This window comes from Aplysia californica, unplaced genomic scaffold, assembly GCF_000002075.1.
Source record: "Aplysia californica isolate F4 #8 unplaced genomic scaffold, AplCal3.0 scaffold01017, whole genome shotgun sequence".
Lineage (NCBI taxonomy): Eukaryota > Metazoa > Mollusca > Gastropoda > Aplysiida > Aplysiidae > Aplysia > Aplysia californica.
The window spans coordinates 26,468-39,142 of NW_004798287.1; the positions used below are offsets into that span (position 1 = coordinate 26,468).

General features: G+C 43.6%; 2 protein-coding genes across 2 annotated transcripts in view; one reads left to right on the forward strand and one right to left on the reverse strand.

The window, feature by feature from the left end:
• Positions 1–3,049, reverse strand: part of LOC101848624 (beta-1,3-glucosyltransferase) — a gene marked incomplete in the record, with an annotated part of 13,604 nt that extends 10,555 nt beyond the window's left edge. Inside the window, 3 exon segments of the mRNA XM_013089672.2 lie at positions 286–401; positions 1,474–1,521; positions 2,868–3,049. Coding sequence (XP_012945126.1) covers positions 286–401; positions 1,474–1,521; positions 2,868–2,910 — 207 coding nt within the window.
• Positions 3,050–12,675, forward strand: part of LOC101848853 (pre-mRNA-processing-splicing factor 8) — a gene marked incomplete in the record, with an annotated part of 48,831 nt that continues 39,205 nt past the window's right edge. Inside the window, 8 exon segments of the mRNA XM_013089673.2 lie at positions 3,050–3,171; positions 6,159–6,378; positions 7,244–7,412; positions 8,008–8,172; positions 8,538–8,753; positions 9,350–9,562; positions 11,390–11,515; positions 12,328–12,433. Coding sequence (XP_012945127.1) covers positions 6,168–6,378; positions 7,244–7,412; positions 8,008–8,172; positions 8,538–8,753; positions 9,350–9,562; positions 11,390–11,515; positions 12,328–12,433 — 1,206 coding nt within the window.

Below are 12,675 nucleotides of genomic sequence, written 5' to 3' on the forward strand. Positions count from 1 at the left end.
ACTGTTCCCTGTCAGACATACGTACATCACGGGGGGAACGGTTTGTCTCAGACATCTGTACATCGGGGGGTGGGCGGGTGCTCTGGTGTGGTTTGCTTCCTCTTTCCTATCAAACATGTATCGTCCTTATCTCTCCTCCTTCTTTTTTGTGTCTATTACTCTCTTGTAACACCTCTAACCTTCAGCATTTCTATGACCTTATTGTGTTGCAAGTGCTGCAAAACTCTTACTAAAAAAACTACAACATAACGTTTTTGAGAGTGAAGAAATCAGCAGCAACCTCACCTGGTGAACGTCTGTCAGCTGCTCCTCAAAGTGTTTCTTGAACTGCTCCGCTTGCCGCACGTGGTAGTCGTTGGGCTGCGACAGAACCACAAACACCAGCTGGCTGGCTTCCAGTCCTCGGGAAACAAGAAACGGAAAACATTGTGTCAGCTGTTCTCACTTCAGTTGATTTAGCTACGATGCTAGGAAATATATATACATGATATAGGGATCATTTAAAGGAACAAAGTCAATAATATAGCTTTATAAAAAAACAAACTTTTCATCCACACCCTTACCTTACTCCCAAGAAAGGAGAAACAAATGGATCAGACACACATACACACACACACAGACACACACAGACACACAAACACATGCACACACAGACACACATACACAGACACACATACACATACACAAACACACACAGACACACACACAGACATAAACACACATGTGAGTGTGCATGTACACATAATGAATGATAATGCATGCACACAAACGCACCCACTACTCAACATCAGGTGCACCAGTGTGCAAGAGTATATGTGTACAATCAGCAAGGCAGGGATTGTGAGGTGAGTTGTAGAGTATATGAGTGTTTGTGTGGTGTTGTGTATATCCTGAATGTAGCAAAGATACATGTGTAGTACATGTATATATATATGGGGTGTAGCGTATATTAAGAATGCATCAAAGATGACTCAGCGGAACCATGTGCTCATCAATATTCAGGCATATGGGGTTATTGGCAGAATCTTAAAGTTCAAGCTAGTTCATTTGTCTTGCTTGTGATGAAACTACATGTAATACCCATCTATCTTTCTTGAACAGAAGTTGAGATAGTTGCGAATGAAGACAGTAAAGGTTTCCTAGTGTCAGAGGTAAAACATAAGCGAGAAAATGGTCGCCAAAGTATGGTGACTTACAAACCTCGAGTGTCCTTGCAAACTGCAAATTTACATTTCTTTTTTATGCCTTTGATCAATGTTTTTCAGCTAAATCTACACAAAAATGTGTTTTTAAATGGACATAAAAGGTGTTGAAGCCCCCCCCCCCCCCCCTTTCCTTAAAAAAAATTCTATGAAAATTGCCCACCACACAGACAAATGTTGGTTTCTTCCATTCCATTATTTTGAGGAGCACCTGATTCCACCACAACGCCACAGGCTATTTATTATGTGCACACGTGCAGGGCACACTCACTGAAACTGGGAACTTGCTCCGAGCAGAGGCAGAAGCCACAGAGGCAACCTGTGGAGACAAATGAAGAAATATTGAAGCAAATTAAATTGCTGCGAGGAACTTTAGGTCTAAGCTCTTAGAAGTTTAAGCAAATTAAATAGTTGTGGGGATCATATTAAGTCAAAGATCTTAGCAGTTTACAAATGGCACCGACATCTCCCTGATCTGTGAATGAGTCTGTTCAGATTGAAGGCTGGAGTTGATTTTTTATGTCCATTAATGTTGATTTATTAATGTGGCATGAGAGCATCCATGCAAAGAAATGAATGGAGAACCATGACTGCCAATGTCTGTCGCAGATCTGGCACTTGATGATGATAATAGGCATGACCAATTTCTGTTATCATCAGTTTGACCATCAGCATAGTAAGCAAGCCGTACAAAGGTTAGTTCTAAGAATTGATCAGCGCACAGGGGGTCAAAGCAGTCTAAGAACATGATTGAAGAATGGTTTTCCAAAACTCAGCAAGACTGTTTTATTTCATTTTCAGAACTTGAGGAAAACTTCCTGTCCAGTATCTAAGTGTCTAGCTTTTGTTAAAAGGCATCATGTTTTGTCTCTTCTTGCAGTCCACTTTCAACCCGAGTGGGTGACAAGAATCGTTGTTTTCATTATCGGTAGATCTAGTATAGAAGACAAACATAGTTTTCATAACGGTAGCGTATGATGAAGACGGACACATGGTTTTCATTATCGGTAGATCTAGTGTATGATGAAGACAAACATAGTTTTCATAACGGTAGTGTATGATGAAGACGGACACATGGTTTTCATTACAGAGATCTAGACTAGATCTAGATCTAGATCTAGATATAGATCTAGTGTTTGGCTTCAAACGCAGACACGCCGTCACTTCGGCCATCAGAACTTCCAACAACGAAAGGTAGATTAAGCTTCATATAGCCTAGGCGGTTAACACACAGCGTTCTATTTAGCAATGGCGCTAATCGCAACGCAGCGTTTTATTTAGCACTGGCGCTTTATGGCAACGCGGCATTGCAAATAGGCACTTCCTTAATTGCAACATACCATGAATAGGGGTTATTATGTTGTGGGCCCATTGCTAAAATCTGCTACAGGAGCCATACAAGTAATTACAAGGTAGGAGGAAGTGTAAGGCAGGGCTCTTGTCTTGAGAGACAGCCACTTCGGCATTGGTCTTCATTTTCATTCAACATGTCATTGGCCTTCCATTGACCATTGGTGGCATATGAGGCTAGATCTAAGCCTATTGTCGACTTGAACATTGTGCGTCGTTAGTGCAATAACAGGAAAACTACAGATCAAGATTTACATCAACAATCTTGGTCTTCCATTCTTAATGAGTAAACAAATGTCCAAAGTTACTACTGACCTAACAACAAAGCGAGAGTAGAAGTCTTCATTTGCCTCTCCATCGTCAGCAGCAGCTGGAGCAACACAATCTCCAATCTAAATAATTGAATCGTTATTTGCCTGAACCATTTGTTCCGTAGAGGTAGGAGCCTAGGCCTAGGCTAGGTTGTTCCGTGTTTTTTACGATTCTAAATAGCAACTTCCGCCATTTCATAAACCCAACGCTCGTTTGTCGTTTGCTGGATCAACCCGTTGTATTTTGTTTACGATTGTACACCTTCCACAACCTATAGAACACTTGCCTTTGTGAAATTACTTTCAAGGTAAATTATCTTTATTTTTAAAAATACAAGTAGGAATAGCAAATTTCTTTGGCCTAGCGTCCTGCAATGGTCGCTTGAAGTTTTGCGTGTAGCTTGCAGGCTCGGCTCTTTTCGTGTGTCTGTGACGAATTATCGATAGTCCATCAATTTTTTAATGGAAACAAGTAATATAAAAGTGTTTCATTTTATAGTTTCAATCTCATATAGATTCTAGATCTAGTATCTAGATAGATCTAGATCTATGTGACTAGACTGTCCTCTTGATTTATGCTTTGGCTTTCAATATTCTACACTTTGGTATTGTCAGTGTCAGTGTAGACTGTTCTTGTTGCAGAAAGTAAATGGCAGTTGCCAACTGAGTTGGGGATTGTTTTGGCTCTGCATGATGGGGCTGGGGGAAGTCCATTCTTTTACACACTCACTTACCCACTGCTACACATTCATTGGCACTTGAACTTGCTGAACTGGAAGAAAAAGTAGACTAAAGCCCCGGTTACCCGCAACGATAAATTGTATCAGACTGTCAGATTCGTCGTATGGGACAATAATGAGAGGACTGTCCGTTTTATCGAACTGTGTTGTCTGTTTACTTTTAGAAAGTGGCTATTCTCACCCGCCCGGAAGTTCTCGCAAGATCAACTCCTCCCCTCTTCTCTCTCTCTCTCTGTCTCTTTCTGAATACTGTCTATCGGTGTGGACGATCAAATTGACCAAAACAAAGTTTAAAAATGATGTTAAAACACAAAAGTAAATTAATTTGGTTGTCTACAAAGATGCTACGGCTATTTAACTTTTCGAATCGAGCCGAACTACGCAGGTCGCCATTTTGTTTTGCCCGGAAATTCACGCGCTACTCCTCTCTCTCTTTCTCTCTCTCTCCACTGCCCACAGACAAAATTGTACGCTTTTAGTAGGCTACAGTTGTAATGGAACGTTTGTTCACGACACAGAATTCTACAATTTTTCTGTTATCACAGTGTAGAATTCTGTGGTTTAGGGTGAACGCAAAATTTGGTGAACGCGCACCGGGTGAGAATAGCCACAAGACTCGCCTGCACTATTCTCACTCCGGGTGAGAATAGAGGTGGCCCTAATTTTTACACATTCCAATCCATCATTAGATCTAAGTTTTCTTCTGATTGAGGAGATTCCTTATCATAAAGCCACCATGCCTCTTTGCGGCGACAGCAATTTGCCTGCACTCTATGTGAAGGTTTCGAGCCCTGGACCTAATTCTAATGAAATGAATTATAAATAAAGGCGAACACTGTACCTCTAGATCGCGAGAGCCCCCCCCCCCTTTCCCCTGTACATTTTGTTTTAGCAGAGCAGTGTCTTTTAGAAAAGGGAGTGTATGCAGACCCGGTAGGGGAACTCTTTTGTGATTTCGGAAAGTTTCAGCGCCCTCTTGGCTCAGGGTAGACCTAGGTTCTTCTACTTCTAGATCTATGGCCTAGGTCTAGATCTAGACAGACAGTCATAAATCATTGATCTAGTTTCGAGGCTAGCCTAGATCTAAATGAAGATTGCGGATGTCTTTTCGATGAACGATCGTTTTTCCTCTGTTTTGGAGTTGGAGGAATCACAATTTAATTTTAAGAAAAGAACAATGTCATAATTTCAATCGAGCAGTCGCCCTCTCTATTTCTCTCTCTCTCTCTCTCTCTCTCTCTCTCTCTCTCTCTCTCTCTCTCTCTCTCTCTCTCTCACACACACACACACACACACACACACACACACACACACACTACCGGATCTGGGCACTGAAATTTTCCAAAATCACAAAAGAGTTCCCCTACCGGGTCTGTATACTCTTCGTTTAGAAAAGGGTGGCCATACTGTACCGTGTTGTGTGTAGAACCGGAAGCTATGACTTGACTGCAGCAGATATGTGATGCGCCGAGTGACCTTGGTGCACAGCTTCACCCTTGACGATCAACTAAATAATAAAATTTATATACTAAAATATATATAATAACACACCAAATCAAGTTCTTGGCGAACAACTTTGCTTAATTTGAGACGCTGATTCCGAATATGAAATCAATTTTTACCTACGATAACTATTTTTAAAAAAATTTTAGTTCTGCACAGCGGCAAACTTCAAAGTGAATCTACGTCACAGCGCGTCTCCCTCAAGTGTGACCATGATCGCACAGAAAATGTCAAGCAGTGCTTGATTTCTCGACCGAGTCTCCTAACCATCTTTCAATCGTGGAAATTTTGTACAATTTTGTGGTCACACCTAACGTTTTATCGTATGATCACTATATCGTCCAGTTTTTGTACAATTTATCGTTACGTGTAACCATGCCTTCAGTGGTAAGGGTTAGGGCTAGATCCAGGGTCTGTGTCCCTAAGCCTATTCTTTACCTTATTATTGAATCTAGCAATTTATAATAAAACTTGCATGCTGATCTGGAAGATTGCCATTCGTTCTGGAACTCCTTAAATTCAAACAGTAACTGGGAGTGAGAGGGAAACATGCTTGCCCCTGCCATCCCGCAAACAATGAATTTGAATAAATGATTGATTCAGATTCAAAGGCCACGGGCAGAATGTGACAATGACCAAGTGGATGAGAATGCAAAATAAAAATAGCACATCTTTTCCTCTTTTGAATTTACGCAGGCCTATTCCTAATCATCCTTTGACTCTTTATTTTAACTTTTTATCCATTGAAATCTGTAAAATCAAAATATTTGTTTCTTATCAAGAATTTATTAGTAAATAAGTTTATTTGCGAAGTAATATTTCACAATTTTTATTTCTTGGGAAGGTCTCCTGTTGTACCCAATATAGGAATGAGCCGAGAAGAATTCTGAAAGGATTACAGATTGGTGGAGGGGTTTGAACATCCGTGAAATTTGCTGTGGGTTGTTTTCTGCATTTACCGGAACATGTGCACACTTCTGTTCTTTTATTAATCAAATATCTTTTACACTTATCTGAAATATCAGTGAGTATTTTTGTGTTGAAATCTGCAGCCTGCCACCATGGCGTTCCCGTACACGGTGATCGGGCCAGGTGGACAGCCGTACATCCTGAGTCAGATTCCCATCATGCAGCAGGCCATGGCGCCGCCCGTCATCCCCGCTCACCTCATGCAGCAGCAGCAGCAGCAGCAGCACCAAGGTCAGCAGCAGGGACAGAAACCGCAGCAAAAGTTGCCCGACTACATGTCAGAGGAAAAACTGCAGGACAAAGGTATACAGTTATATTATATATTTCTTATTCTGTAAGATTTTCATTCTCAAAAGAATTCCTTTTCCCCTTTTTCGTCTCCCAAATCTGATGTGTGGGTTTCTTCTCTTGTTGGTGCCTTCTGCTTTTTCCTGGTGGTCAAGATCAAGACGTGAACTTTTGGTTGTTTTTGATCAATTGATTTGGACAAAGACTTGAGCAAAGGAAGCAAGCTTCTAGCATTTGGTGACTAGTTTTTGTGTTTTCTATGGACAGTATAGGTGACAGTTTAGGTCTAGGCATATTTCCAGGAAAGGGAAAATGTTTTTGGTGTCCATTTAGTTGAAGGTCTACAGCAATGCTTCAGGTGTAATTGAAGGTCTACAGCAATGCTTCAGGTGTAATTGAAGGTCGACAGCAATGCTTCAGGTGTAATTGAAGGTCGACAAGTTTATGCAGGTTTGAGACTGTCATTGGCCATATTTTTAAAAAAATGTGTTTTGGTGTTTGCAATTTGTCGTGGAAATGGGGGGGGGGGGGGGAGACTGGTCACCCGGTTTCTTCAAAATAGCCCTTGTCTAGTCACTGGCTGTCGCCAATTACTTTTCAATCACAATATTTACCACCACAAAATTCTGTGGCCTAAACAACATGGTAACATGAGGCAATCCGCCCTCCCATACACGGCAGTTGTGTCGGCAATGTTTGGGTTGTACTGAACACTTGGTGCTTTTCAATAATTTCCTGATTTGTTGTCTTTGTGTTGACTCTATCAATAATTGACTGATTGTTGTCTTTGTGTTGACTCTATCAATAATTGACTGATTGTTGTCTTTGTGTTGACTCTATCAATAATTGACTGATTGTTGTCTTTGTGTTGACTCTACAGCCCGCAAGTGGCAGCAACTACAGTCCAAGCGCTATGCAGAAAAGAGGAAGTTTGGCTTTGTGGACGCTCAGAAAGAAGACATGCCGCCAGAGCACGTGAGGAAGATCGTGCGAGATCACGGAGACATGACCAACAGGAAGTTCCGACATGACAAAAGAGTGTACTTGGGGTATGCTAATTAAATTGATTTCCTTTTTTTTTTTTTATTGTGAAATGTGATTTTTTATTCCACGATGCAAACTGTATATTTTTTTAGTATTATACTTTTAGTTGTCAGGTGCCTTGAAGAGGTTTTTTGGTTTGTTTGCGTTTCAAAGTCATGATTGAAAGAGAAATTTGGTAAGCACACAGTGACACTTCTTTTCTACTTTCAAGTTTATAAATCATAGACTAGATCCTGCTTGTTTTTTCTCCTGGCATTCAGTGGTGAGGAAGTGTAGTTTTCCCAACACAATGTTTATTATGCCTCCTTGTTGACAATGTTCTAGCTCCTTGTTGACAATGTTCTAGCTCCTTGTTGACAATGTTCTAGCTCCTTGTTGACAATGTTTGTTCTAGCTCCTTGTTGACAATGTTTGTTCTAGCTCCCTGTTGACAATGTTTGCTATGGTTCCTTGTTGACAATGTTTGTTCTAGCTCCTTGTTGACAATGTTCTAGCTCCTTGTTGACAATGTTTGTTCTAGCTCCTTGTTGACAATGTTTGTTCTAGCTCCTTGTTGACAATGTTTGTTCTAGCTCCTTGTTGTTTGTGTGTTTGTGTCAGGGCGCTGAAGTACATGCCGCACGCCGTGCTCAAACTGCTGGAGAACATGCCCATGCCCTGGGAACAGATCCGAGACGTGAAGGCGCTCTACCACATCACGGGGGCCATCACCTTTGTCAACGAGATCCCCTGGGTCATAGAGCCCGTCTACATCTCGCAGTGGGGGTGAGTTGTCTCACTGTGAGAGATGGTACTTATTGTGTTGCAAGTGCCGTAAAACACTTACCAAAACTAAAGAGCTTGTACTGGTAACACGTCCCTTTTAAATTTAGAAAGATCTTGTGGCTGCGTTAGTGTTTTAGCGCCCATAAAATGGCAGCTTGCAATGTATGCTGGGATTGTTTCAGAATGCCATCAGGTCTGCGGGGGTAACAATATAGATTGTAAAGTGCATAGAAATTGCTGTTGAGAGGACATGTGCGCTATACAAATGCTATCTGTTATTGTTGGGGGGGGGAATGTTGTGCAATTGTTCTGCGGGGAAATCTTGTGGGATTTTTTTCTGACCTGATATAAATGTGTGACTGCAGGTCAATGTGGATCTTGTTGCGGCGAGAAAAGCGAGATCGGCGTCACTTCAAGCGCATGAGGTTCCCGCCGTTCGACGATGAGGAGCCCCCGCTGGACTACGCGGGGAACATCATGGACAACGAGCCGCTGGAGGCCATACAGATGGACATGGACCCCGACGAGGACAAGGCCGTCATGGAGTGGTACTACGACCACAAGCCACTCACAGACTCACGGTACGACTCCCCTACATCAGACACTGATGACAAAAGATGAAATACATAGCGGCTTACTTGTCTTCATGTCTATCAATACATTGACCCATCAGTCAACACTGTATCTGTGGATGTCTTTCTAGTTGGGCTATTTGGTAGTCGACTGTACCTGCAATGTAGACTGACTCCGCTTGACTCTAAGGCTTCCATGGACAGACATCATTCTGCCAAGAGTGTTGATCGTACTTTGGAATTGTTGGATGACTAGATATAGGTTTGTCCACATCATGTTTACAAGGGGTTGGTTTTTTGGGGCTTATTTTGTTTGTCATCTCTGGTGACCTAGTACCAAGTCTTTGGGGTTTTTTTTTTCAATTTTGTCGTTCCCTCTTCTTGTATGTGAAACAACATGTGAGTGGGTGGTTGGCAGGTGCTTCGGTTTGGTTTGCTCCTTCTTTCCTATCAAACATCTATCGTGCTTATCTTTCCTTCTTCTTTTTTGTGTTTGTTACTCTCTTGTAACACCTGTAATCTTCATCACCTATATCACCTGGTTGTGTTGCAAGTGCTGTAAAACAATTACTAAAACAACCTGTGTGCTTCCATGCTGCGTGCAGACACGTGAACGGCACGACGTACCGCCGCTGGAACCTGACGCTGCCCATCATGTCGGTGCTGTACCGGATGGCCAATCAGCTGCTGACGGACCTGGTGGATCACAACTACTTCTACCTGTTCGACCTCAAGTCCTTCTTCACCGCCAAGGCTCTCAACCTGGCCATCCCCGGGGGACCCAAGTTTGAGCCGCTGGTCAAGGACAAAGAATTACAGTGAGTGCATTGTTGGGGCTACCTCTCAACTGTGGGTTTTCTTATTCCTCTTGATAGGGCGCTCTGTTATCTCAGTTGGTATACCCCCCGGGGCAGTGCCACAGACTGTAGTGTCTTTAGGCCATTCCCAAAGGGGGACATTTCTTGTTCAAGCATAGTAGACTTGTAAATGGGCTGATTCATCAATGTCACACTCATAACTGTGCCTGATCTACAACAGGGAACTGCTGCTTTTTCTTTCCTGATCCTTACTATTGTCATTCTCCTCTACTTCTTTTGTATGTTTGTCACTCTCTTGTGACCCGCTATTTCCGGGGTGCCTTGATAGTCGAAGCAGACCTTGTGCTGTTGAAGCTAGAGAGGTGAGCAGAGGAAGTCTGATTCCCTGTAAAGACTCCTCTGTTGACACCCACCCCTTGGTGCTCATATGACCTTATGCTGTTGCGAGCGTCGTAAAACCCTCTACTGTAAAAAAAAAAGAGATTGTTCATGTGTGTGTGGGAAGTACAGCCTCCTAGAGGCAGAGATTGTTCATGTGTGTGTGGGAAGTACAGCCTCCTACTCCTAGAGGCAGAGATTGTTCATGTGTGTGTGGGAAGTACAGCCTCCTAGAGGCAGAGATTGTTCATGTGTGTGTGGGAAGTACAGCCTCCTACTCCTAGAGGCAGAGATTGTTCATGTGTGTGTGGGAAGTACAGCCTCCTACTCCTAGAGGCAGAGATTGTTCATGTGTGTGTGGGAAGTACAGCCTCATACTCCTAGAGGCAGAGATTGTTCATGTGTGTGTGGGAAGTACAGCCTCCTAGAGGCAGAGATTGTTCATGTGTGTGTGGGAAGTACAGCCTCCTAGAGGCAGAGATTGTTCATGTGTGTGTGGGAAGTACAGCCTCCTACTCCTAGAGGCAGAGATTGTTCATGTGTGTGTGGGAAGTACAGCCTCCTAGAGGCAGAGATTGTTCATGTGTGTGTGGGAAGTACAGCCTCCTACTCCTAGAGGCAGAGATTGTTTATGTGTGTGTGGGAAGTACAGCCTCCTAGAGGCAGAGATTGTTCATGTGTGTGTGGGAAGTACAGCCTCCTAGAGGCAGAGATTGTTCATGTGTGTGTGGGAAGTACAGCCTCCTACTCCTTGAGGCAGAGATTGTTTATGGGTATGTGGGGGACATTCTGTGGTCTGTTCCTCCTCCTTCGATTTAGCTTGACTATTGTAATAAAAGAAAAAAAACACTACTCATATTAATTTTGGTGTAATCTTGAAGTCTTACAAAGTGTTGTTTTAGGAAAGGGCTGTGTCATGTGCTGATCTAACGGTCTTGTGTCGTGTGCTGATCTAGCGGTCTTCTCCTTTGTTTGTGTAGTGTGTTGATCTAACAGTCTTGTGTCGTGTGCTGATCTAACGGTCTTCTCCTTTGTTTGTGTAGTGTGTTGATCTAACGGTCTTCTCCTTTGTTTGTGTCGTGTGCTCATCTAACGGTCTTCTCCTTTGTTTGTGTCATGTGTTGATCTAACGGTCTTGTGTTGTGCTGATCTAACGGTCTTGTGTCGTGTGCTGATCTAACGGTCTTGTGTCGTGTGTTGATCTAACGGTCCTGTGCCGTGTGCTGATCTAACGGTCTTGTGTTATGTCGTGTGTTGATCTAACGGTCCTGTGCCGTGTGCTGATCTAACGGTCTTGTGTTGTGTTGTGTAGTGTGTTGATCTAACGGTCTTGTGCCGTGTGTTGATCTAACGGTCTTGTGTTGTGTGTTGATCTAACCGTCTTGTGCCGTGTGCTGATCTAACCGTCGTGTGTTGATCTAACCGTCTTCTCCTTTGTCCGGCGGTCAGGGACGAGGACTGGAATGAGTTCAACGACATCAACAAGATCATCATCCGGCAGCCCGTGAGGACAGAGTACCGCATCGCCTTCCCCTACCTGTACAACAACATACCCTTCCAGGTGCACTTGTCGTGGTGAGTGGTCACAGCTGGTTCAACTGGCACGCTGGTCGTGGTGAGTGGTCACAGCTGGTTCAACTGGCACGCTGGTCGTGGTGAGTGGTCACAGCTGGTTCAACTGGCACGCTGGTCGTCTGTCAGTGACAAACACTGGTTCATGGGGCTGTCATGGTGGTGATTAGATGTGTGCTCTTGCTCAATAACTACCCGTGAAATTAGAATTTGTGGATTCCAGGAGGGGGGAGCTCAGATTTTGTCTATAAGAATAGGTGGAGGATGCCAGGGACATGAATTTTTATTTTTAGTGGAACGTTTAACCGACTTTGTTGATATTGTGTGTAAGTGAAGGATGCCAGGTACGTGCAGTTTTGTTTTTAGTGGAACATTTAGATAACTTTGTTGATATTGTGGGACCAGTGGGTGTGACATGGGAGAAAACTGTCCATGACTCTCACCTCTGGCTCCGGCGTGACCAGCGACATATGACATCCCTTGCTCCGGCGTGACTAGCACTGGTGGCAATCACTAAGTCTTGTGTGGAAGGATGAAGGCCGTGAGGGATAAGCTAAAGGGATAACACTGAGGGATAAGCTAAAGGGATAACACTGTGAGGGATAAGCTAAAGGGATAACACCGTGAGGGATAAGCTAAAGGGATAACACCGTGAGGGATAAGCTAAAGGGATAACACCGTGAGGGATAAGATAAAGGGATAACACCGTGAGGGAGAAGCTAAAGGGATAACACCATGGGGGATAAGCTAAATGGATACCACCTTGGTGGATGCGACAAAGAGCTAGCACATGTCTGTCTGCTGTCCTCCCACAGGTACCACGAGCCCAACGTTGTGTTCATCAAGACGGAGGACCCGGACTTGCCAGCCTTCTACTTTGACCCGCTCATCAACCCCATCTCCCACAGACAGGCCACCAAGGTCAGTGCCGCACCGTCTCTCCAACTGACACCAGCTTTGTAACGTGGTCCTGGCCTCTTTACCTTCTCTTATCTTGTCAGTGGTACACTGTCTCTCCAACTGACACCAGCATTGTAACGTGCTCCTGGCCTTCTCTTATCTTGTCAGTGGTACACTGTCTCTCCAACTGACACCAGCATTGTAACGTGCTCCTGGCCTTCTCTTATCTTGTCAGTGGTACACTGTCTCTCCAACTGACACCA